The sequence below is a fragment of the Helicoverpa armigera genome, chromosome 5 (genome assembly GCF_030705265.1).
Source record: "Helicoverpa armigera isolate CAAS_96S chromosome 5, ASM3070526v1, whole genome shotgun sequence".
Classification (NCBI taxonomy): Eukaryota; Metazoa; Arthropoda; class Insecta; order Lepidoptera; family Noctuidae; genus Helicoverpa; species Helicoverpa armigera.
The window spans coordinates 1506204-1533914 of NC_087124.1; the positions used below are offsets into that span (position 1 = coordinate 1506204).

A 27711-nucleotide genomic window follows, 5' to 3' on the forward strand; every position below is an offset into this window, starting at 1 on the left:
TATGAGTATTTACCTACTTCTAAAAATAGCAACAAAGTACAGTGTAATAAACACAACACTTCAGCACTAGAGCAAAAAACAATTTTCACCAATTAAATAAAATAATTTCATTATGACCCGCTGAACTCGCAAACCGCAAACACCCTAATAATCATTTATAAAATAACTTCTAGTCTAACGAGACGACAAACAAAGGCGAAAAGTATGCTTTTGTATATTGTTCGTATACACTTTCCCTTATTTTCAGTTCCAACTATATATGTCACGTACTGGTCAGCCGAGCAAAATGCTCACCACACAAGCTCGTCGCAACCCACGCTCTTGAACAATACGACGGTAACCATCCGTCCCGTTTTGAAAGTTTGCAACTTAACTTTAATCCTGACTAACGTAATTGCTAAAGTTTGAATACAAAACCTTGTTCACGGGAACGCGATTTAGTGTCAGACATTTTGTAATTGATGTAGTGGATTCGACCTTTTGCGTCGTGACTGTATTGTACGCAGACAGTCGGTAACATCTGTCTGGGTGGTCAGTTGATGTCATATTTTGGCAGATTTGGTACTTACGAGTAAGTTTAAATTCTTAAAGTAGTTTCAAGTGATAGAAAAATTTAAACATGTGTTCAAAAAGGAATCGTGAGAAATGGTAAAATGGATGTCGAACTTTTGTCGAAGAGACGAATTTGTTATAATTAGGCCGTGACCAATTAATAAAATCTTAGGAGGATATGATAAGTGCAATGTTGATTTGAGCAAAGTATTTATGCAATATGTAATTATATATTTTTTAGTTTCTGTTTTACAGAAAAAAACACCAGTTTTATCAATACTCAGAATCAGTAAAATTACAACAAAATAAAATATGAACAAACGAAACGTATTTTCTTTCTTTTGTGTCCCTCACATTCGGTGAAATCAGCTCGTCTGCATTTTCATTGTTTTCAACGATACAATGTGCATTGAAATGGGTGAATAAAATTAACATCTCATTACGACAATCAGTGATGAATTTATTTCCACGAAAGTAAAAATTATTACGATTTAAAAATTTTAATACTGCTTTATTCACAGATGGAAGAGCAAACATTTTGTAATCGCATTTCGATTGAATTCATTCGTATAGTTTCTAGAAACAATAAAAAAGATACTTACTGTTTTTTCTGAGAATGTACGCGTTTCAAGTCCTCGTTTTATTTATTTACTTTTTTATTACGATTCTAACTAATAGATAATATTTTCAACATAAATCCTTGATAGTTTAGGTACATAAAACAACAGACAGATTTGCTTCAGTATAGGTAGTCTGATTTTATTTTAATCAGATAATTTCTAAATACCTTTTTATCTAAGAAAATAATGAAATCCCAATAATGGGAAGACAACATTAATATCGCTAGCCAAACAAACAAACAGCCAATTGTCCACCCAAAATTAGTACGAGCATTCTACCACATTTATCGTTGGCATATTTTGGTATTTTTGGCAACGTATGCCAATTTCTGGGGGTAAGCGCACCCTAGGGATGACCGATAAAAAATTACGACTCCATAGAGACTCGGACTTTTTAAGAGAATTCAATCGACACCGCATAGTACCTATTCTTTTTTTTTATAGCGTCGGACGCATGACCAATTTGTGAAAACTGGACCGGAATTTTGAATAGCTCAGTTGGTTTTTCTGCACTCAAACGTATAGTTTTAGAGTGAATTTTCTAGTCTAGTTCTCTTTTTTTGCAATGTTTTTTTTCCGAGTTGCATTTTTTTTTTTTTTTGGAGTCCATCAACCGGTTTAGATACTGTGTTTTGGAAATATCATGGCAAATATTTTGTGTAACTGTTTTCACGTTAAAGTTTTGGGTGTTACGTTTTTTTTCTGTTTGAATAAAACTCGTACGTGTTTTCCAGAGTGTTACCGTCCATCGATAACTAACTGTCATAGTTTCAGGCTTTTTATGTGCTAGAAAAATATTCTGATGGCAACTCAAAAAATAAAGGAAAAATCCAAAATGATAAAAAAAGAAAGATTTAGCACAAAAGCGAATATTCCTTTAGTATTTAAAGCAACAATTTTATTCCAACAGAATTGATGATACGTTTGCGGACGTAGCATCTGTTACCATTGATTATGCGGATTCAATCCAACGCGATTTTATCCTTCATTTTATTTAGTTACGATATTTTTGGGACGCGGTTTTTTTATCGCCTTCGAAATGTTTATTAATGTGACTGCTTAAAATAAATACATTAAACCTTAATACCTATGTATTTTAATTTCAATAGCCATGTTATTGGGTCACTTAACCCTTCGACTGCAGCAATTGAAAGGACATTAGATTGTTGTGATGGGTGTCATAATTAAACATTAACGACAATCAAAGGGCTAATAACCAGTTTTACAACTTCCGCGCACAAATATTGGTGTTTTGGGGATATGCACTGAAGCCAATTTCATAATTTTAGAACAATCTTGTCTGAAAACGGCAATTGGTCATTCGAGATACTCTTCTATGACGAATCATTTACAATTTCTCTACGAAACATCTCGAATGTCACCTTTAACAGAATGTTCAGCTGTTTTACTGCAATCAATAGACAAAGTCAGTTCTTACACACGAACAATTACAAAACCAATTACACTTACAAAAACAATTTCACTAACCACCCAAAAAAAGCTACTAACACCAAAAAAATGCAGCACAAAACCGCTCAATTTAATTCGCGAAATAATTTCGCGAAGGCAAACCATTCCGTGCAGTGTTTTGTATTTTATGGTAATCATAACTCGCGAGAACAATACAGAGCGAATATTTGGTGCCTAGAGAGCAGTTGTAAATCATTTCGGGAACAAAGTGTGTCCGCTGCGTCGGTGATTTGTCAAAGGAGTTGCACTGGACTGAGTGTATGTGGGCTGAGATGTCTGGGGACATTGATAGTGCTGTGACGGAATTTGTTTTGGAAAAAATTGGGTTTGGGTGACATTTTGTCTGGAAAAAAACCAATTGAGTTTGTGTGAGTTTGGGTGATGGCACTGAAATTTGTGGTGATTGAGTTTATAGAAATGAGTGCTCGGTCGTACTTTTACAAAATTAACAATTTGTAGAATATTTGGTGCCTAGAGAGCAGTAGTAAATCATTTCGGGAACAAAGTGTGTCCGCTGCGTCGGTGATTTGTCAAAGGAGTTGCACTGGACTCAGTGTATGTGGGCTGAGATGTCTGGGGACATTGATAGTGCTGTGACGGAATTTGTTTTGGAAAAAATTGGGTTTCGGTCAGTTTGAGTAGGTTTGGAAGTTTTGATGGTAGAGAAATTCTGGGTTTTTGATGTATCTATGCTTGGTGAATTAGTTGACAGACCTAACTCTATAATTGTTGATCTTTTAAGACGTAGGGGCGTCTACGGTTAATCACATTTTTTTTGTAAAAATCACAGCTCGGTCGTAATTTAACAAGTAAATGATTTATACCTAGATAATTATTATGCAAGTAGATAATCTTTCCCTGTCTCTGCAGAATTCAATTCTCAGATTTCAACAGTGTTATCAGACAATAGTTAGTCAAACACATGACGTATTCACGGCGATAATTTGTCAAAGGAATTGCAGTAGGAGGTCGGTAGTGCAATATCAAGGAATGTCATCTTTAATACAATCTTGTATCTATAGACAGTACATACATCTATGAATATGCATGGAGACGAGATGATGAAATAAATTTTGGTATAGGTATTTGCAAACAGAATTTAGCGGACATTCGAATAAATTTGCAGCGTTCAAGTGCATCTTTTAGTTTTAAAATATTAAGGGTTCCAATGCACAAGGTAGGTATAGATCGATAACAATTCAACAGCCTTCCTTGGTGAATATGCCATCACCGAATGAATTTTCCAAATGGGTCCAGCAATCTTGAGATTAGCTCGGTCAAGAAAACAAAGATTGTAAGTATAGATGAACTCACTTCAAACAACTTAGAAATTATTACAATTAAATTGCCTTTAATCACAATAGGCAGTCAAAATCATGCATCACAAATCAAACAAACAAGCTAACAATTTTCGCTAATATCAAATACCTTCCGCCCGTTTGTTCGGCAATTAATTAATAACGGCGGTTTCCCTAATGTGTTTGTGGTAATACAGTCACTCCGACGCAAATAGGATGTAACGTAAGCAATTATGTAGTATATTGTATGTATGTATGGGGTATGAGAAGGATTGCTCTTGAGCGGTAAGGCTGGGATTTCAATGTTTATTGTTTAGGGGGATTTTGGTGTGATGATAGTTTCTAAACGTAGACAACAAAAAATAAAAATTACACAGTTCAAACTAATTCTAATAATGTATGAAGAATATATAAAACTAAGCTAGCTTCAGTCAGCAGTTTTACTCGCGTCTCGAGATATGTAAATGTTTCATGCACACCGATAACAATCAATATAATACCAGTGTAACACAGGTTATTTCTGCTTTTCATCTTTCATTCATTCTATTCTGTCCATTTTTAAATTGCTAATTAGAAAAAAAAATCGTCGATGTTAAAAAATGCAAAAGTAGATGTGGTATCAGCTCCTTAGTTTTACAATAAGTATTGGAAATTGGAGTTTACTTACAAGGTAATAACTTATTTTACCCCCGGGATAGCCCTGGAACTTGAAGTCAAGGGTTATTTAATATCGATCTCCAACCAGTCGCGAAAAGAGAAATGATAAATGATTTTATTTTGGGAATGTTTGCCAATTTAAAGGGCAATTACACAACAGCGGATGCCAACTTTTCAGTTCGAAAACATGCGTTAACCTCACAAATTAAAAACCATTGTCGGAACCATGGAACAGGCAGAATTAAACCCGTTATCAGGGTCACCCGGTATAAAACTTTGGCAACATAAATTCACAAACTTAAACGATCGAATAAAATTTTATTGTTGCCTATCTTGTCCGGGTTGACCGGGGCAATTAGCCATTGTTATGCCCGGGTTTATGGACAAATACCCGGGTACGTGGCACTTTGGGCAGGCTTGTATGATTTATCGGCCTACGTGGCCTCGCCGGCCATTGTTCGATATTTCCGAGATATTCGAGTTTGATATTCCGATTTAGATCAGATCGTGATGTTCGGGAGGTTATTTGTAGACGATTTGTCACGTGCTTAGTGAATTGTGTGATTTATTTTGTTGGTCCTTTGAGATCGAGCAGCTTTGGTTAAGGTAATGGGAAAAGTTTGGAGCAATGTTTTTCTGTTACTGTATTTGAATGGAAGTTTGGGTGATTCAAATGGAAGCTGATTTGGTGTTCGATTTATAATTTAAAGTATTTTCACTCTTTATTTAAGACTCTACCTACTGCCTTTTATCTTAAGTGGCTTTAGATGTTCCAAAGAGGGCTTTGTAGTCTGATTCAGCATCACCTGCCCTTATCCTAATTTCTTATTTGGGGTCAGCATGTTCTCTTCATACTTCTCTGTCGTTCGTCATTTCACTAATTGTGAGAACTGTGAGAAGTTACACAAAAACCTGCTTTCAACTATTCAAATGACTACACATCTCTCCACAAGAAAATTTAAATTAGGAACTGAAGAACCCTAAAAAATATAACTTAAAAAAGGTTACATAACCTTCACCTGAGAAAAAAAAATCAAGAGGGGATCCTTCGGAGACAGGCCACGTCTGTGATTGACACCCGTATGATAAATTACTTTTATTAGTGCATTTGTCATGGGAGCCATCGATCAAGCCCCATAACGATCGAACAACGAACTTATATCGTTAAACTCAGATTGATTTGGGAATCTGGGACGCCTGTGCTTGTAAATTTTATGATAGGTCGGTGCGAAAAATTTCAAGGTTATTTTTACGATTATTGATACGAAGTTTTTTATGTGTTTTGGGGGGTTTTGGATACCTAACACTTGATATATTACTAGTAGGTATATTAATTGCAAGGACGAGGTAAAATATCAAATAACAAAAAAAAAAATATTTTTTTTTTTGACTTTTTATTTTTCGTCTAGTTAGTAAAATAATTGCGTATTCTGATAATTATAATTATCATTATTTATAATATGACTTATCGAAGTCGCAAATAATACACATTATTGCTATCGTTACAAGCAGATTTCAATTTTTCCGGAACTGCATCAAAGACACTAAAGTTTCAAATCTATACATATAATAAAATGATAGGAAAGTCAAAACTGTACATTGAATATTTTTTTAAAAGAATACTTGGGGGGTGATCTATCATCGATTCTGAACCCAAATATATAGTTTTTAGATTTTTTGTCTGTTTGTCTGTATGTCTGTTTGTCTGTTTGTCTGTATGTTTAGTCTCACTGAACTCGAAAAGTACTGCATAGATTTAAATCAAATTTTGCATGAATATTACCTGGGAGCCGGTTCAACATATAGGATATATATTATCACGCTATCACCTACGGGGGATGAGCAATGAACGATAATTTCTGTAAACATTTCTGCAACAGCGGGTGCAATAATGACACATATTTGAATGTTGAACTTTGTAAGTTTATCGGCCTATTATCAATCTTTACATAGAAAATAACGCTTTTATAAGTAACTTGAGCAAAAAACTGAATTTAAAGAAATGATATCCTAAAATTATAGATGAAGAAAATCATGCAGAAACAGATGTGCCATAAAACTGGTAGTAGGTAAAATATCAATGAAAACAGACTTCACTTTGTCATTATATGTTCCTACTTTCAAGAAAAAATTATATGACAACGTGTGTATTTCGCTACTATAAAAACACTACAAGAAATATAGCCCATCATCAGGGACATTTTTATAATTCTTTCACCATTAGAAAGCTACATTATCTGCGAGTAACATAGGGTATATTTTATCCCGGTGCGGACAGTAGTTCCCATGGGAAGCGGCACCCACGTCCCGAAGAAATTATGAACTTCCCCACATTCTTAAAAAGTCTACATATGTTGTTCTGACATAATATAAGCTATACCTCTCATAAACATGAATATCCATTCATTTCATCCGATAACAAACATGCATCACACTGAAAGTGCATTGCGAGTAAGATTTTATTATTATAAAAAAAACATTGTAATTAATATTCAAACATCCTTAAAAATAAGTTCCTGGTTTTAATATATTACATTATTTTGAATTCACTTACATGTATATAGAAGGTTCTTATTAATATACTTTTTGAGTAATGAAGAATGTAGGCAAAATACGACCGAAAACATTGTTTCACTTCTAAAATTAACATCAATGGGAATAACTATCTGTCACAATACGTCAACAAGATGTCAACAGAAGACAAGAGTTCGTTCGTTCTGAAATCGTACAAACTTATTTCGAGCGTACATTTTGAAAATCTTGGAAGAACTGCAGGCTTCAAGTGCCAACACACGAATTGGACTTACTCTCTCGGACGTATACTTTACCTGATCGTGAACTAATGCAAACATTTCGGTGGAATTCCAACACAACATAGTGAGTGAGTGCACAGAAAATCCCCGAAATACAAGTAGTGAAACTATGCGCTTGCCTGATGACTCAGTCATCATCCACCCAGCTATTCCTCAATTGTGTGGGTGTTGGCTTCCAGTCAAACCGAATCTTTTTGAGTACCAATGTTTACTTGGAGTGCCTATCTGATCTCTTCAACCCAGTGAACTAGACACCGCGTTATCCGTGGTAAGTAAAACTGTTTGACAGACTTTCTGGCTCCTGATTTGTCGCAGCTGCTGCAGAAAATGTACAAATGACAACTTTGTCAGACCTTTGTTTTATGTGAGAATTACGTAATAATTTTCCAAATCGGTTGACTAGATCCAGAGATTTCCTCAACGTCACAAACTTTACTTCTTTTGTTTAGATAAATAGTCACACATCGTCGACACCACCTTGATTGATCAACCCGTGCTGCTGCCAAGTGGTAATCCTAATTATATTGTTATGTAAAAGAATACACCTACGCTACGGCATAAGTAGTATTTTGACAATTCCAAATTGCCCACGCAGACGAAGTCGCGGGCAACAGCTAGTTAACAATAAACTAAAAACATCGTTATTACTCGTACTACAAATGCCAAAAGTTTAAGTTTGTATATATGAATAATTAGTTTATTAAAACAACATTATAAATATTAATGCCAAAACAACTGTTCTATTTGATGATCTTTTAAACTAGAAATGAGTAGACTTTTATTTGGAGTGCGGGAAGTAGTTCCCTCGGGAGAAGCTAGTAAAACAGCAAGTTAAGTATATTTTAGCAGCTCAATAGCAATAATAATCTCTTCTACCGTATACTATATCTAAAATCGATTAAAGCTTAAACTATAATAATGGCTATTGAAGCTAGACAGCTACATATAATAATAGTGAAGAAGTTTCACTTGACAGGCTCTCCAACGTATGGCGTGGATCCAGTCCAAGTGATAGCCGCATCCTGCCATCTGTAAGTGAAAATATTAATTGCAATATTTTGGATGTTAAGGTCTGTTTTTGCTAGAAAAAGAAACAAGAGTTTCCTATAAAAGCTTTGTTTATTGACATTACCGACTTGGTATGTTGAAATACCTATAAATTCCTGAGATTAGTGCGTTCAAGCAAAGACTTTAGCTTTTAATATTAGTATAGTATAGATGTAATAGCTTACTAAACAACATACTTAGTATGTATCAACTTCTCAAGCGGAGTAGCACTGATGTCATCACTGCGCAGAGGCCCCGCTACATCAACGTGAGCTCGAGTGTCCACATTCAGCAGAACGTGACAACCGCCGCACGTGTAGTAGTGGATATCAAACCTTATTGTGAAGAAAATAGAGGTTAATTTTGAATATGAGAAAGGAGATGGTTGTGTATGTTAGAAGAGTGATTGCAAAAGATTTTCTTATGTAAATCAGGCGCCCTGTTAGGGGTCTCGAATTGAAGGTTTTAGGTTATTTTAATATTTTTTTATAATATATTTAGAAAAAGGTCACCTTTGTCTTTAAAGGTCACACGAAATATAACGCCTACTCAAAGTGCACAATAAATTAAGTCTGGAAGAAACTAAATTAAACAAACTCATTGTATGTAAGTTTAACTCAAAATCTTCAAGTCAAATCACAACCCAATGCTTACACACATACTTCAAATCACGCAATGAACAATCTTCAAATACCAGCTTACGCTATCGTATTAGTGAGTCACTAGTGAGTGCAAATAGTTCTCAAAACTTTCAAACACACACCTCCTCTCGGCGTGGTAGTTTCTCAGCAGTTCCCGATTTGTATTGAAGAGGACGCCGTAGTGGCCGGAACAACTTGTCACCTGAATATGAATACAATAGAAAACTTAGTAGCCCAAGTTTGTGTAGGGAAAATATTCTTGATAATATTGTAAGTGGGAAAGTAAGTGATGTCTGTTGTGTGATGCACTTTCATAATAAAACTACTGAACAGATTCACATACAATTTGATACATAGAGTCTACAGTCCTAGAATCTAAGAAAGGGCATAAGTTGCTTTTCATCCTAGTGCGGGAAAAAGTTCCCGCAGTGCGCGGCAATACAATAGTTGTGGTTTTACAATAATGTGTTTTAGTCAGTAAAAGTCAGACCTCAAAAAAAAGTGTTACCACTGCTAACCCACAGCGGGAGGAGTAATTTGACGATATACCATCGAAAAAAAAGGGGTACTTGAGTATAGGTACATTTAATAACATACCCATATAGGTAAAGCTGGAGTCTTGAGCCTGGAGCCAGGGAACTGCTTATTGATGTTATTCTTGGAGTTCTCCTCACCACCGTACCATACTAGGAGACCGACGGGACTGCGGGCTAGTATTCCGAATTGTGGCATTGCCTGGTGACAGTCGAGTAAAAATATCAAAGTTCTGTTTATAAAAGTTTTTGAAACAAATTAATGTGAAAATGATAGGACATATAATGTTTTTCTTTCTTTTCTTCTTTCTGAGAATGCTCCCTATGTCATAGATACGTTTTACAGTACACATGCACAAACATCCAGTCCTGTTAAAAATCTGAAGCTTTGCGAAATACAATGCATCAATAGGCTATTCAGACACGTTACGTCAAACCTTACGTGATTGTAATTCCCATTCCCTTATGTCCGTTCGTCTAATTATCACGGTTCATAAGATACAGCTAGATGACAGAAAGTTGAATTGACAGTATAGTCTTAATACTAGGGTCGCCTTTTTTCCATTAGTTAAGTATGGATTCTTAAAATAAACAAACTCACATGTACCCAGTGTAACATACTCACATAATGATCTTCATCACCAACATACAGGACTCCATTATGAAGATACGGAGTAGCTCTGCCAGTCAGCAGCAGGGTCACCACATTGATGGACCCTTCCACATGAGCTGACACCAGATGCGTTATCTTGCCGTCCAGGTCTTTCTTGATGCTGTACCAAAGAAATATGATTAAGGCCCAAGTTGCCATCGGTTTTCTTAAAACAAGTGATGATAACTTTTAATTTCCACATTAATGTTTCAAAATAAGCAATTGTTTAACGGTTATTCGGTTATACACTATTGACGTGGATATACTTCAATTAAAGGTATATTAAACTTAGTTAGGGAAGTAAAACAACCACTGGTAACCATCAACCATTACAGTTAATAATTTTGCAATAAGAATGTGCTACATACTTACTTTTCACATCCTCGTGACAATACACACGCGTAGAGTAGCAACAACGCTCCTACCCCATCTTCAACTTGGAACTGGAAATATAAATTAACATCACATTAAAGAAGAATTGGTTAAATGTGAAAATAAGTTAAATAATAATACAACACAGGTGGAACCACAAGAAACAGATAGTGTTTTACATTTGCTCGTAATACCACAGATGACTTTAATAGTTTACTAGCTTCTTTTTATAGAACAACAGTATACTCACCCATAAATAGTATCTTCAGATAGTAAGTACTTCCCAATCATCCACACAAGCTTAATAAATAATGCAAAGAAATTTCAGTTTAAAATAAATAACTTACCAAATATAAATAACGCTTCAGAAATATCTGGAGATCCTCCAAAGTGGTGAATTCGAAAATGTGCAGCTTGTAAAAGAATTTATTTTATGAAACACTGAAAATAAAATGTTTAAAATAAAGGTATCTTAAAGATTTATTCAGAAATCGTTTTGATTTAAATTGCAATTTATTTAACATTGACTCAAAATCGAATCTGTATGATCGATACCTTGTATGTGAATTTATAAAGTCATGTTTTTATTTTATATAAATAATATTAAAGTTTTTTCAGTATTTCATACGCTGTATTTATTATTGAGTTATAAATCACAAACTTTATTGGCATCAAAACAACATTATTTAAAGATTCTCAAATGTTTTTTCACAAAATACATTATTCTTTAATACCTTTTCAGTAACCCCATCATGATAATACTGGGAGCTATGTTGCACGTAATTATTTCCGCTTGGTAACCCCACCACGGCCTTAGGATCGGCAGCAGCCTGACCAGTGTTGCCACCTCCACCACAACGCCAGATAACCTCACTGCAAGCCCTCCATAGTGCTTCTTCTTGACGTTCCTCCGAAGGTCGGAGGTAACTGGAATAAAGATAAAAATTATAACTAAAGAAAGTAATAAAATACTATATTATAATTTTGTATCATTAGAAAAATACTGCAAACTTTTTGTTTGATAGGGCAAAATGCTCGGAGGATGGAGGATGGAGGGCTCATGAATCAGTCTAGAGATGAATGGTAGTGCACTAGTGCACGCATTCCAAGGGCCTAGTCAAACCGACTAAAAAGTTTGATTGGATTTATGATTACCTTCAAAATAAACTGTCAACCAGCTAACAGATCAAGTAACGGCCGACAGTTTATTGGTGGAGTCTTATAAGCCGGTATTATTACGTTTCTTTATGCTAATTCTCCTTTCAAAGATGTTAAAAACCCATTATGTGTTTCATAATTATCTGATATAACGTGAGATATTTGAAAATAAATATGTATATCGATCGTAAAGCTTAATATTCAATGTAGATAATAAATTACAAAATAAACACATTTTTACTAAACTACAATATAATATTCTTCGAAAAACACAATGTACATGTAATGGCTGTAATTTTTCACGAACCTTTTTATAATCATAGCCTTCATAAAAGTTTCACTAAAGTAAAATGATTTATCAAAACAGATTTGCGTCTGGCTGAGATGAGGCGATAAATTTTCAATGGATCTTATAGAGATTACAGTAAATTATAATATTGTTACAGTGTGGGTTTGGTAGAAGATATTATAAAATGGATATTGTGATAAGGTTAGTGTAGGTGTTGTATAAAACTTGCTCCTAATTCAATTGTAACTATATATATCTTTAGCACTGTAGAAGGTTGAAGTGGAGTCTGAGTATATTTTTTAATTTCCCAGACTATAAAACAGTCGTAACAGGTTGTAAGAAGCCAGAAAATGATTATAGCAATCGACTGTATAATGTAACCACAACTAAAGCTTTTGATGAATCCCCAGAGAATAGAAATGGAAACCAAAATGACTCGTTGAAATCCCAATTGCGGAATTGATACTCAAAAAGCCTTATTTGAATATATTTTATTTTTTTAAACTATGATAAAAATTTACGAAACAAACTACAATTACAATAAAATATCCATCACCGAACATTAATAAACCGGTTATTCGCAATATACAGCGATGGCGAGACCATAAAATCGACCATTTGAACTAAAATATTGTACGGCGACGCATAGTGCAGATTTATGCCGAAACACGTGGCATTCTCGAGAATTATGATCGGCATTTTGAAGCTATGCTGTATGCCTTTGCGCACGGAATTTATGGACTATTTTGAGGAACGAACGTAAAACGATAGTTTTTTGTTTTAAGAAAATTGGGAAAAATGTTTAATGTTTTGATAATAATTAATAGAACTCTAAGATAATTACTTTTAAATAATATGGAAAAATGGTATTGATTGCCTCGTTTTAATTTTTTTTTGGGAACTATATTTTTTGTCACCAAAATTTATATTTGTCATCAAGTTGTATCACCTAATAAATAGATCTATCGCCACGAAATATTTTCGTTCTCAGATAAACAAAGAGTGTTCCCAGGTATGAATTACCAAATTATTGTTAATATAATGTGTAAAATATGAGATGGATTACCAATAAAATTGTAGTGCATTACATGAATATAAACTTCGTTCTTATAATAATAGTTTTATTACTTAAATAATAGCTTGGTGCTCAAAATGGTAGATCTGTCACCAAATAAATCGATTAATCGATCCCTGACTGCGACTCCTTTTTATTTGTTATTTTGTCACCAATAAAGTAGTTACATTTTATTTCGTTCAGTTATTAAAATCATGTATTCGTTACCAATTTAATACATCGGTTTATAATTTTAATGAAAATATGTTCAAAGGGAAGAGGAAGGGAAGGGAGACAAATTGGCGCGCTTTCGGGCCTCAACGAATGGGTTGTAGGTACGATCATACGATGCGCGGCGCGGGCAAGTTTACTTCATTCGCGACGATTACGTTCATTGTTGTGGGGGCATTTTATTAGCCCCCCACCAGAAGCAAAAAATGTACTTATCGGCCAGAAAAGAATAAGGGAGCGCCCTTCAAAATCCAAACCAGCGCTGATTATTCAGTGATTGTTATTTGTAACAATAAATATTGATTATTTTGACTTTAATTAAGTGTTTTATTTACTATTCAGCTAGAAATTTAATTTAAATATATTTATACTACCTGTGGAAATTAAGATCCTTGGGGAAGGCACATGGCCAGTTAAGTAGTAGACTGTTTTGATTGAAAGGATGATCACGACCACCCTACGTTTTTAGACCTTCATGAAATTTTCTAGTGATATAATGTATGATTTATTGGTGATCTCTTTAAATTAGTTTGCTTAAATACTATTAGGACAAACCTATTATAATACACACAAAACCATTTATTTGGTACTTGACCCCATATCTTCATGATTTTCGGTAATTTATTGTGGAATTGATTTTATATTGTTTGGTGACACATTTTGGTGACAAATCTACTATTTTGAGGGCAAACCCTATTATTTAAGAAACACAAAATGAATTAAATTGGTGACAGCTTAAATCATACCCTTTTTTTTTCATATAAGTAGCAAAATTTAGATAAGTACCTGTGAGTGGTAGTTGTTTATATTTCAACTGACTTCTCAGAAAGGTTCTCAATTCGATGTTTTATAAATTACATTTCTGATAAAACGATCAATTAGTAAGAATAATTTGTAATACCAATTATCCAGGGAACTAATATTAAATTATTTATCATATCAATACTAATAACATTGACATAACACTATCAACAAGCTTAAAACAGTAATATCTAATTATAAGTAGTGATTGACACTATTAATGAAAACGATTGAAACGACAAATTAAATTGATTATACTGTAAAATTAATTAGGAATACTGTATGTTTATACAATCCATATTAAACCATGTTTATTTTTGTCGTATTTAAATCTGTTACTGTATGATTAAAAAATATAATAATCAGTTTACAATAAATGCAATAGGAATAGGATATCGACAAGTTGTTAAGTTTGATATATTATTTCCTTATTTTGCCCAAAACATAAAGATATTCATAAAAATTATCGATTTTCAAACGAAGATGCATATAAGACAATACCAAAATCACAAGTTATAAACCTACCCTATCTTCAACCATTATCGACCTGATTCTCCATCACTATAAAAATAACATAAAACCTTATTTTTTTCTAAATTCTCTAGCCAAAAACCACAAAAGTAATATCGTAATATCTCCGATATGGAATAAGGCGTAAATATTTTTATATCTCGGTCGTCAAAATAACCGCATTTTCAGCGGAGATTTCGGCGTTGTTCAAACCTGGTCGTTTGTTATAACCAGGCATGAGTATGAAAGCAAACGCTTGTAATTTTTACACCAACGCCCATAGGTTAGACCCATATTGTCCGTACATTTTTATGTAGACCAAGAGCTAGCGGCTGCCAGACCTTTAGTATTTTATAAATGTAGTAACTTTGTGTATGCATCCAACCTGTCTTGGGTACGAATGGTTGCCTTTTTGACGAACTTTGAGACGTGATGGTAGCTTCGTAATAAATGCCATTGTATACTCTGTAATAGATGAGATCTTTATCAATACAGAACACTATTTTTTAACACTATTTATATTACTGCATTCTTTTATCTCATACAGGAGAAATTATATAAGCTAGATTTTGCACACTATAATGAGCTTTCTTTTCTCCCGTATCAGATCAGTGCTTGTTGTCATATTATGAAAGTGGTCCATAATATATTTACGCAATATTTAATTCGTTTAATCCACCTTTCCTAAAAAAATAAGGTCTGATAGTCACTGGCTCTTGCACTAATATGTGATAGATTGATGATATTGTTTTGTTGCCTTTTTATTATTAAAATTGATGTTATCGAGTATCGAATGCCTGACTGCGCATGATTAATATATTGTAACTGGATTTTACTCGTAACATGACGTGGTGACGGATTGATCTGTTTTCGGGGGGTTGTAAAATAATATCGATTTTTATATTTTGTACAGAGTAAACCCATAGGTACTAATATTGCAAGGAGAGTAAAGAGTGTGTATGATTTGACGCGCTAATCTGGCTACCAGTCCCATTTGAAAAAATATTTTAATTTAATATAGCTCAATCATCAAGGAAAGTACCTACCTTTTAGCCGGGTAAGCAGAGTAGTTCCTAAAGTACATGGGTGAAACCGCCGTTCAAAGCTGGCTTCAATATGAACTGCACCTTATGGCACTCATAGACCCTTACCTATTACGTTTACAAACCTAGCAAATCAAGTCACAAGATTTATTTCCAGCTTAAAGCTTTATCAGGCCATTCACAGTCCTTACCAATCAAGACATCTATTTACTTTACGATACAGGAAAACAAACAAAACCAAACAAGTGTGAGACAAACAAATATCTCAAATTAGATCAGCATTTTGTTAGAGATGAGCACGAAAGGGTGTGACCACGGAGCAAGGAGAGATGAGTGGAGATGCCATAATGCAGGTAGATCAGGTGCTTTCTTCTAGGTCAAAGGACCATGGGCAAAAATGTATGAAGCCTGGGCTCACCCACCAACAGAGATGAGACCACTTTGAATATACTTGTAAAGCACTAAATATAAAGATTTAAACTCATTTTTGCGAAGAATCCATTGGGTTATTTTGCTATAAATATTTTTCTCCGACCATAAATAAACTAATATTCTGCAAAAAGTAATGCTGTTATGGCATTGTAGGTTTTGTTATTGAACACCTTTAACTAGTTTTAATTCCAGGTTTAATGTATACATAAAAAATAAAACAACTGCTAACAGTTAAAATTATTTTTGTTAACATTTCAATCAATACCAATAATAATGTCGTCTAAATATCCTGTCGGTGGATTAAATTGTGTGTGCCTTAGTTTCGTTATATAGATACCGAGGACAGTCCGTGGACGATTTCTTCTTTGTGCTAGAGATGGAGTCTCCTGATGTCTCCTATGGATGTTGTGTTTTTGGGAGTCAGTTTTATTTTTTTGTTAAAAGTTTTTTATTTTTGGCTTTTCAGTGACAAGCATAGTTGTCACTATCCGCATTTGTGGAAAGTTCTCATCAATACGAATAATATAAGCCCAAACACGAGGTAGTTTACATATTCAGTTGTCGAGTTCCCTCGACCTTCTCCGGTCTCCATCATCAGGTCAGCTCCAAACCTTCACTGTTGCATAGTGTTATCAAACGTACACCTCATTGTCAAGTTTTTAACCTATGCACGCCTACAATTTTCGAAAGTTGCCCTCGATTTCTCAGGGTTTCCATCATCAGATCCTGACCTGGTGATGAAGGTGGTCCCATAATCCTAGCATAATCAAATCCTGCGAATTAGGTTTTATGTCATGAACAACCAAGCGCACTACGAATCCTAACAATTCTTTTTCTACAAAACCTGTTAAGGTGCATATCTTTTTTTTGCCATGGAATTGAAGGTAGTGCCCATAGTAAAAATTTTAGTACAATCAAAAACCTTCACAACGGCATATGCTATAACTCTGTTGGACAATGAGCCCAATTTGACTCATGGTCCTTTGTAGGGCACTACCAAAACAATCAGTTACGAGTGAACAAACGAGGTGTTAAGGTTCTTTGAGACATCTGTCAACGATTTTTGTTATTACAAAATATTTTCGGGTTCAAAGAAGGCGTAAGCGAGAACGGGAACAGAAATATTCCTCGTCACCCGCTCACCCGCATTTTGGTGCGCTACTTTCTTACGGCATATTTACGGCGATTTTTCGTTATGGCACCTCCGCTAGTTATTTTGTTCTCCATAGGTGTGACACAGACTAACAACGTTTGTAAGTGAGGTATTGTTCTACTCACGTGTCAGGAGGAACGTCGCATTTGTTGTCCTTAGTCTGTGGCCTCGAGTCGAAGAGCAGCCACTTGATCATGTGCGCTTGGAGTGCGGAGAGCAAGGACCTGTTCAGAAAAACCAATATCATCGTCATGATGACACAGCTGTTAGTTTAAATTATAACGTCGTTGTATGGTTTTACACATGCAGGCACTCCTAATGTTTTCATTTCAGGATGAAAAATAATATTCCGGTGAAACAGTCATCATCAAAGTTTATTGCTATTGAATTCTAAATAAGTTGAAATGGTAAAAAAATCATATAACTTGCAAATTATATTATTGCCATCATTGAGTGACTTAATCTATACATATAATAAAATGATAGGAAAGTCAAAACTGTACATTGAATATTTTTTTAAAAGAATACTTGGGGGGTGATCTATTATCGATTCTGAACCCAAATATATGGTTTTTAGAATTTTTGTCTGTTTGTCTGTATGTCTGTTTGTCTGTATGTTTGGTCTCACTGAACTCGAAAAGTACTGCATAGATTTAAATCAAATTTTGCATGAATATTACCTGGGAGCCGGTTCAACATATAGGATATATATTATCACGCTATCACCTACGGGGGATGAGCAATGAACGATAATTTCTGTTAACGTTTCTGCTACAGCGGGTGCAATAATGACACATATTTGAATGTTGAACTTTGTAAGTTTTTCGGCCTATTATCAAACTTTACATAGAAAATAACGCTTTTATAAGTAAATTGAGCAAAAAACTGAATTTAAAGAAATGATATCCTAAAATTATAGATGAAGAAAATCATGCAGAAACAGATGTGCCATAAAACTGGTAGTAGGTAAAATATCAATGAAAACAGACTTCACTTTGTCATGGTATGTTCTTACTTTCAAGAAAAAAATATATGACAACGTGTGTATTTCGCTACTATAAAAACACTACAAGAAATATCAGCGCATCATCAGGGACATTTTTATAATTCTTTCACCATTAGAAAGCTACATTATCTGCGAGTAACATAAACATAGGGTATATCTCGGTGCGGGCAGTAGTTCCCATGGGAAGCGGCACCCACGTCCCGAAGAAATTATGAACTTCCCCACATTCTTAAAAACTCTACATATGTTGTTCTGACATAATATAAGCTATACCTCTCATAAACATGAATATCCATTCATTTCATCCAATAACTAACATGCATCACACTGAAAGTGCATTGCGAGTCTAAGATTTTATTATTATAAAAAAAAACATTGTAATTAATATTCAAACATCCTTAAAAATAAGTTCCTGGTTTTAATATATTACATTATTTTGAATTCACTTACATATAAATAGAAGGTCCTTATTAATACTTTTTGAGTAATGAAGAATGTAGGCAAAATACGACCGAAAACATTGTGTCACTTCTAAAATTAACATCAATGGGAATAACTACCTGTCACAATACGTCAACAAGATGTCAACAGAAGACAAGAGTTCGTTCGTTCTGAAAACGTACAAGACATACTTGCTTTCAACTTCTGATCACAAATCATCGAGCTAAGAATTATATCACAAATACACCGTTTACAATTACGAACAGTCACAGTCAGACCCACGTTTATATAATTTATATTATTCAGTTACAAAGACAGAATTACTATCAAACGTGTTTTCGCTAAATGTTCTATTAGTTTTTGCAAACATACATTCCCAACTCTGATCTCATGGAGGTGGCGCCCGGGTGTCACCACTGTGCGGACTGTGCGACCTATCGCACCCGGCCCCGGTTTAAACCATGATCTGGAGCAAGAAGAAATGGGATGACAAAGAATGAGGCGGCGGAGCGACTGAAAATTCCCAACTCTCATCCCGGCCACTGCGGTAAGACACCACGAAAGCAGGATGTCGAGAGATGACTCCCGGCCACCGTAGGCGTGAGCGATTAGTTTTGAGTGGGTCATCGACCTTCCGGCTTTTGGGAGACCCGTTATTTCACGCGCCCCTCAAGGAGATTCAGCAAACCCCTGTGAGGCCCACTAGGGCCAAAGCCTGACACTCCCTCACGCTGCTCAAACTGATGGCTGAGAATTACGTAACTTTCCAGGATGCCTTGCAACGTGTTGCAAATGCCCAGGCCTTTGGGAGCTTGGTAATCCTTTTCTCCACTTTAACTTGAGTTTTGTGGTACATGAACAAATTAGAATAGTAATGAATTAGGTCATCTTCATCACGTATTTACCAACTCTTAATGTTCATCATGCAAACCCGCTTCTCTAACTTTATTGAAGGATCACTAAAATTGTTTCAGTTAGTTTAACTACGCTACTATAGCCCGTTGTCAAACCTTTTAATATCAATTCTGTAGGAGTGTGAATATCGAATGTGTGATATATCGAATTTCCGTTTGTGCATTGCACAAAAACCAACGTTATGATTTTCGAGAAGTCAAAAATGTCGGCCGGCTAAGAATTATATTCATCGTTGGTTAATTGAATACATTTTCAGAAACCACAATAACAGTAGGAACCAAAGCGAATGATCGCTTCATAGAGCTCTGATTTTCTGGTCTGTTCGTTCATCAGATCTTTGAAAGCGGTTCGATGATAATATACTGTTGTCCTGTTTACCTACGTGTGATACATAATATGGTATTAAAACGTCCTCCGCAAGAGAGCGAACGTTTGTGCTATTTATAAAGACGAAATTTTACCGTTGTGCAGTAGTGACGCACAGTATACACAGCACTTATGTTTCTTCTGATCTGCTGGCTCCACCAAGAAATGACAAATTGCGAGCGTACATTTTGAAAATCTTGGAAGAACTGCAGGCTTCAAGTGCCAACACACGAATTGGACTTACTCTCTCGGACGTATACTTTACCTGATCGTGAACTAATGCAAACATTTCGGTGGAATTCCAACATAACATAGTGAGTGAGTGCACAGAAAATCCCCGAAATACAAGTAGTGAAACTATGCGCTTGCCTGATGACTCAGTCATCATCCACCCAGCTATTCCTCAATTGTGTGGGTGTTGGCTTCCAGTCAAACCGAATCTTTTTGAGTACCAATGTTTACTTGGAGTGCCTATCTGATCTCTTCAACCCAGTGAACTAGACACCGCGTTATCCATGGTAAGTAAAACTGTTTGACAGACTTTCTGGCTCCTGATTTGTTGCAGCTGCTGCAGAAAATGTACAAATGACAACTTTGTCAGACCTTTGTTTTATGTGAGAATTACGTAATAATTTTCCAAATCGGTTGACTAGATCCAGAGATTTCCTCAACGTCACAAACTTTACTTCTTTTGTTTAGATAAATAGTCACACATCGTCGACACCACCTTGATTGATCAACCCGTGCTGCTGCTAAGTGGTAATCCTAATTATATTGTTATGTAAAAGAATACATCTACGCTACGGCATAAGTAGTATACTGATAATTCCAAATTGCCCACGCAGACGAAGTCGCGGGCAACAGCTAGTTTATTGATAAAATCAAGTAATCCACCTTTACCATGTAAATTTAAAAAACAGGTGTAAAAAAAATCGTAAAATATCAATTAAAGGTAAAATCCGTTGAAAACTTGGATTCAAAGTGAAATTACCAATCTTTAATTACAATCAATACTACACTTCTTAGTATGATAAATATGCCTATGCCTCGCAAGTGAGAAAAAAGGTTGATGATCAGTTACCTGGCTCCGTTCCTAGGTGCAGCTAGTCCGTAACCAAGCGGCTGGTCTGGAGGCCTCATCACCAGCGGAGTGCGGATCCATTCGCCCCGAGGTGGACACGATGCTGAGCTGAAGCAGGTGACTCGTAGTTCCTATTGAGAATAGAATATTGAAGAAAATGTCGTCTGGTTGCCAAGCAGTGATATTATGTCAGAAACTACAGAGGAAAATAACTAGGGATTTTCACATTCCTTACTATTTTGCTTATCAGTTAACAGAGTGCTCATACAGTTATTGACTTTGTTTGTGTGTAAATTGAGATACTAAAACATGTGTCCCTATAATCGAAGTTGAACAGAATACTGATATTTTTGCATTGTGTAGATAATAATATGACTTGGCTTTAGGGCCAGTGTCCTTACGACTTTGTTCTTAAAAATGTTAACCGTTAACGAAAAATCGTTACCAACAATACATAGCCCATTAAGGCTAAAATATATCGTCGTTTCACAGATAAGACCTACAATATACTCACGGTCGCCAAGTCCTCAGTTATCGGCGTCCCACCGACCACAGCTGGCCTAGCCCCATTCAATAACTTGTTCCTCGCGTACAGAACTCGCTCTGAAAAGGATTTATAGTTTCATTCCTTTGCGTTTTACATTGACAGCTTTCGATTTTGTCTGCGGTGTTCGGAATTAAATGGTTGAAAAATTTTGCAGCAATTTTTCGATGTGTTTTTAGGAAAATGTATCTTATACTTCGTATGTAAAGTTTTGCTAAATATGATGTGGAGAAAAGTATTTTATTTATAGAAACAGGAGATGAGTATAATTACGTTTATTTGGCTTTTATTTCACAAAATATGTTTCTAAAAATACAATATTTCATTTCTCAAAATCCAATTACACAAGTAAACTGCATTTGATTCGATCTCAAAATAGCTATCAAGTGAAATCATCCGCAGTATTAGGTAGTAATTTTCAAAGGCAAGAATCGCATTTTCTTTCCCATACCTGTCCAACAAATCCTTACTTTCTCATATAAATGGACCCCCTTTGGATCCTGTTAGCTGAACCATTGTTGGGATCACAATACATTCCAATTACGAAGGTTTCTTACCAGATTTTCTTGCTGCCTCCGTAACTTGGAACGAATTTACGAAAAAAAAGAAATAAAATGGCGAGCGTCGTGTGATTTTTATATTTGGAATTACTGTCGTGGATTGTTTTTTTTTTTTTGGCGTCGTGTATATGGCCGTTTTTTGTGATTAAAACTTTTTTGTGATATTGTAAATTGTTTATTTTTATTTGATGTCAAGTTGGTGTGGGGTACAAACCCAAATGATTTCCTTTGTAGGGATTGCCGCTGTTGTTATGAAATAGGATTTTTTGATGAAAATAACATTATGGATGTATAGAAAAGGCTAGAATATTGAAAAAAATATCAATCAGATATTGATTGAAACGTTGAAAGTTAAACTATGCATAATTATGTAAGCTGTCTAATTGAGAACCACCTACATGTATTTTGGGAAGTTGGTTAAAAATTGAAATATTTTCTAAAGTAAAAAGAGTAAAAGAGTATAAAACTCGGCAACTTGAATTACTCCCTAGAAACAGGTCACAATAGATTTCCGCCAGGTAACGCTGACGCCCATCAATTACCAAGTGAGAACGATAAGGCGAATTTATTTTTAGAGAAGTATCTTCTCAAAGTGGGGCATTAGTTATGTTTAATCGGTTAAAAATCTAATAAATTCCAACTCCGAATTATCACTGATATTTTTTAGATTCTGTGAAATACCTACTCAAACATTACGTTTTAAGAGTGATATAGGAAGGATGATGTTTGAACAGTGCTTGAAATTGAGTGGCGTTTCATTATTCAACTGTAAAAACGAAACCACATACTTTCTATAATTTGCAAATATAAAAGTTACTGTTCTAGTAAGCATTGCATGCCGACAAGGCAGAATGTACACGGATCCTACTGTATTATTTACCATCCCATTTTGTATGTACCTACATTCTAAGCAAATAAAGACCTATTCTATTCTATTCTATTCTAAGTTTTCATCTGTATCAAAATTATATTCTACCTTGCAATACTAATGATATAATGCTTTACGTATATACCAAACTAGATAATATAAATCTCAATGAATTTACATAGTAACATTCCGAAAACGTTTTTCCGTATCAAAGGACCAAAATTGGATCCAATCGAATTGGGAGTACCTCAATTTGTCTTCATTTATTTTGATCTTGACCTGGCAAGTCTTCAAGTGACTGCAAATAAATTGGATATAGGGGACTTAAATTATTGCAAACGGTGTTTATTTCTAAGATACGTTAGAAAATTCTATAGTACGTTTAGAAAATGTAAAGGTACAAGTTATAAAAGACCATAGTAATATAAGCTTCCATCCGCGGTTTAACCTGCATCCCGGTTGATTTATTTCTTATCCATACACAAAAATTGCCTTTAAGTTATTCCGATAAATGCTACAAAAAAGAGTAGAATAAGCCATAGAACAAGTCTTAAATTACTATAAAGTTACATTAAAGTCCATTCGCCATTTTTTTACGTCATACAGGGACAAACATCCATACATTCATGCTATGTTTTCTCACTTATAATAATATGTATTAGTGGGATAGGATTTTGCTAACGAATTTCTAGCTTCAAAAGCATTAAAATATACTTCCTGCCTTGATATACCTCTACAAGAATTTCTGCAAGGTGGAGCAAGGTGGTTTTCCCAGGAAAAGGGGGCGAGAAAGGTTTTTTTGTAAGTAAAAGTAAAAACCCATGGCGTTCCTTTGTCGCTTGCCAAGTCATTGTTTACTGACGCAGCTTCTAAAGATTTATTTATGACGTTCGTGGGAAAATGTGCAGGTGAACCATTATTTACAAGATAATACCTACTCTTTCTCTTTTTTAATAATATAAATTTTCGCTGATAATCATTAGGGGTTAAATATTTTTTTCTTGAGAAAATAGCCAGAAAGGTTCAATATAATCAGAAATTTTTCTTGTACTTTTTTAGTACTACCAAAAATTATACTATTGTTTGTAGATACTTGAATTAAATAAAAACTCTTGGGTTGGTACTTCAGTTTAGATCCGTAAAAAATATGTCTTTTAATTTTAATCTTTAGTAGGTAGGCTAGAGAATTCTCAAAATGAAACGACATCTACGTCTGATTGAGAAACACATGCATAGGTTATAATGGCATGTAATATAATCAAATACAAATATTTACAAATTACTCAACATGTAATGTGCAGGTGCATAGTATATAAAAATAAGAATGTCGCACCGTAAAATTCTTCCTGCGAAGTACCAAGCACGCCTTTCCTTTGCATTCCGTCCCGAGTTTGGTAGCGGAAATAGAGATAGTGACGTGAAACACTCATATGTTCGGTGTCCAGTTGTTACGGAGCCCCAAGACTTGGAGAACACTTCGAAATAACGAGGCAACGAGCCACCACTTGAGATCCAATGAAATTGGACGCAACTTCCCACACTTTGCGTTTGCTAAGCTGAATACTTGAAGAGCTAAATTGTTTTTTGAACTCCAAAGGAATTGACACTGTACTTTAAAAGTAACTAAATTTGAACGTGTAATTATAAACTTTAATTTAAAATAAAATGATTAATACTGCAATTAACTGATTAATAGCAAGACCAATTTGCTGCGATCGGCGTATTGAATACATTTATCTGGAATTCACATGAATAAATCAAAGAGATTTCATTACTTTTGAATTTATAAAGTGAGCCGATTGTGTAATTTATCATGAAAAATTAATTTACGTGAAAATGTTTAAATATGAATTGTAATTTTTATGGGAAATTGATCCATCGATTATAAAGTTTCTTATTTAAATTTAAATGCAGAACAAAAGAAATCTCATTCCTTCTTTTATAAAAAATCTAAATTCAAAAATTCGTTCTATTTTCACCAACCAGTAACCACCACACAAGGCTAAGAAAACAGTACAATTGAATACAACAGTGTTTTCCCTTCGGTATGTGGTGTAAAATAGTATTGTAATTGTATTCGTGCCACACGATCGTTCAAGGGCAAGCAAACAAGCCATATATTGCCTATTGGCTGCAATAGTGGGAAAGTACATGTGAGTGCAGAAGTCGTAAAGTGTGAAGTTTTTTAAAAGAAATTTTAAAAGGTAGAAGGTTAAGCCGTGATGGATAGTTGCATGGGTTTGAGGTATGAGGAGATAGTTTGATTTAAATGTTTTTGTTAACAAAAATCTTGCAAAATGGATAACCCGTGGGCATATAGTACAAAGTTTTTGACATTATCTTGTGACGATCTTTTATCGAGACGAGGTCTATTGGATATGAATTGGAAGGCAGATAGGTGACCACAAAAATGAGGCAAATTTTAGCTACAAAAAAATATAAAACATGATTCTCATTCAACATTCTCTCAGGTGAACTAAAATAAGTGTCTCTGTATTTTTTTTTCTGATTAATACCTCAAAAAATATTTTAGCCACATTTCTATGGACCAATAAATAACAAGGGTTTTTAACACCACATTCCCTTGAAAATGTAATAAAGATTTTAAATTAGGTGTCAATCACAGTGGTTGAGCTTCACGATCGATCACGTCAGGCAGAGACACCTCGATATGATTAAAGAAATCGTTTAATTTAAGTGGCAATAATTGCTAAATTATAATGATTAATACTAGGATTAAATCACGAGAATTTCGTGGGTAAGTAACAGCCGTAAGGGTCGATTGATCACGGTTTGGGTAAGCTTGGTGCGGTCGTCACATGAATAGGTCACCATCTTGTCACGATGAGTTCCTTCTTGTTTGGGATAGCACGTCATAGTGACTCCCGGCTGTGATTTGTACATCTTTGGCAATAGTTACGAGTAGTTAGAAGTGAGTTACGATAATCAGGCTTGTAAGGGGTGTCAGGTAGCTTGGGTTTCTGGGTTGAGAAGGTCCTAAGCTGCATCCAACGAGAGTGGCAGCCGACCCTTATATAGTTATGAAATAGATTTGGCAGATAATATCTAATGTGATAGGGTCAGAACTTAAGGCGTGCGACCAACAGATTTTTGAATGATGTGGTGTTTATGTGGAAAATAAAGTAGATCATGGTCTCTATTTTCCTGTATTTTGTTTTACCTTCAAACGGAGCCGGAACGCCATCCCTATTGGTTCGAAGCATTTTTCCAAAACAACTACAAATAACACAAAATTATCGATTAAAAAGCTGTTCCTGCAAAAATACATTTGAACCTACACCGAAATAAAATTTTTCGGAGTCGAAAACTTTTGAGCCTTCTTTTATCAACAAAACAAAAACCTATCAAGATTCAAAACAATTTAGGTGTCCAATTGCCATAATCATTGCTCGTCAGCCAATCAAATAGCTCAAAATCACTACAGACCACAATGAGACTTAATAAAACTCACCTTTGCTGTTCAAAAATGACCCTTAACACCACGGCACAGAGTTCACTAGTGTTATAAAATGATTCAGAAATAATGGACGTCAAACCGGCATAGGTGATTGTTTGGAAATGGTTGCATTTGCTTCACGCCGTTCCATTGCACATTATAATGTAGATAAGCATGTATCTACGTGTGAAACAAAGCTAGTAGAAGTGGATGAGGCAGTTTACGAAAATTATTGTGGAGATAGTGAAATATTTTTGTAAGAAACTAATCTTGATAAGTTTGCTGAATTGCAGCTTGTGATAAGAAGGCAAGGTTGCTTTGAAGATAAAGAGGCTTAATTGCTTTAAGAAAAGCAAAAGTTGGGGATGTATTATGCCACAGAATGTAATTGGAGGTATGTAAGACCTTCATGTTGAAGGTTTTTTGGCAGGTTTCAAAATTTTATTTAGAGGTCACAAATGTCATAAATACCCCCCAAAAATTCACAAATTGAGGATAAATCAGGATAACATATATGATTAAATATGTACAGACAGTTATGTTAGGCAAGTAATTACAGAAATTCTGAAACTCTCTATTCTACGCCTGTTATAGGTAGATTCTTTGTACGGGTTGTAAATATCAAAAATGCTTACAGATACAACCAAGGATAAAATACTGCTTACTTAAAGTATAAACGCTTTTCTAAAACAAAACTTTGCAAAGAAAACCTCGTTCACAGAACCGTGACTTCAACTTTAGTTTAAAAACCCTATCACATAAAATGTGAATCTTGAACCAAACTTCGTATATGGTCCTTACATCATCATATTGGCTGGCACCTCACCACCGACCGACCTTATAGGAAATTAATATTTTATTTTTAGCGCCAATATCGAGCATGTTCGTGTAACAGAGCAATCAAACCGCGCGGCCATATTTTAAAATGGCGTCGGAACGATTTTTGAAAAAATACCGTTACGTTCGATACAATTTTAGAATTGTTTTCTTTGTTGATTTATGTTGTTTCATTCTTTATTTGTTGGTTTCCTATACATGGGTTTTTGGAGTTTAAAAAAAAGTGAGTCGTAAATCTTTTCCTGTTTTTTAGTATTGTAAGTTTTTGAGGTTCTACGTTTGATTGATAACAGAGTTGTAGTTTTGTACA

At 34.8% G+C, this 27711-nt stretch overlaps 1 protein-coding gene across 1 annotated transcript; it reads right to left on the reverse strand.

Moving 5' to 3' along the window:
• Window positions 1-6085: 6085 nt before the first annotated feature.
• Window positions 6086-26669, reverse strand: LOC110380448 (inactive ubiquitin carboxyl-terminal hydrolase MINDY-4B). The gene is made up of 13 exons (XM_064034794.1): window positions 26580-26669; window positions 26289-26344; window positions 21650-21738; window positions 21136-21266; window positions 17452-17550; window positions 11390-11582; window positions 11003-11068; window positions 10656-10726; window positions 10257-10404; window positions 9696-9833; window positions 9221-9300; window positions 8655-8792; window positions 6086-8439 (listed from the first exon to the last, which is right to left on the reverse strand). Exons 2-13 carry the CDS (start codon window positions 26329-26331, stop codon window positions 8376-8378), a joined length of 1260 nt encoding a protein of 419 aa, XP_063890864.1. The 5' UTR covers window positions 26332-26344; window positions 26580-26669; the 3' UTR covers window positions 6086-8375.
• Window positions 26670-27711: the final 1042 nt, after the last annotated feature.

What these genes read in the sequence shown, in the direction of transcription:
- LOC110380448 (XM_064034794.1), bottom strand. Translation starts at nt 26,331, where the DNA reads ATGCTTCGAACCAATAGGGATGGCGTTCCGGCTCCGTTTGAAG. An exon ending in CGTTCCGGCTCCGTTTGAAG is followed by an intron (nt 21,739 to 26,288) that starts GTAAAACAAAAT and finishes AATCCTTTTCAG; the next exon opens with AGCGAGTTCTGTACGCGAGG. An exon ending in GCACCTAGGAACGGAGCCAG is followed by an intron (nt 17,551 to 21,135) that starts GTAACTGATCAT and finishes TTTTCTGAACAG; the next exon opens with GTCCTTGCTCTCCGCACTCC.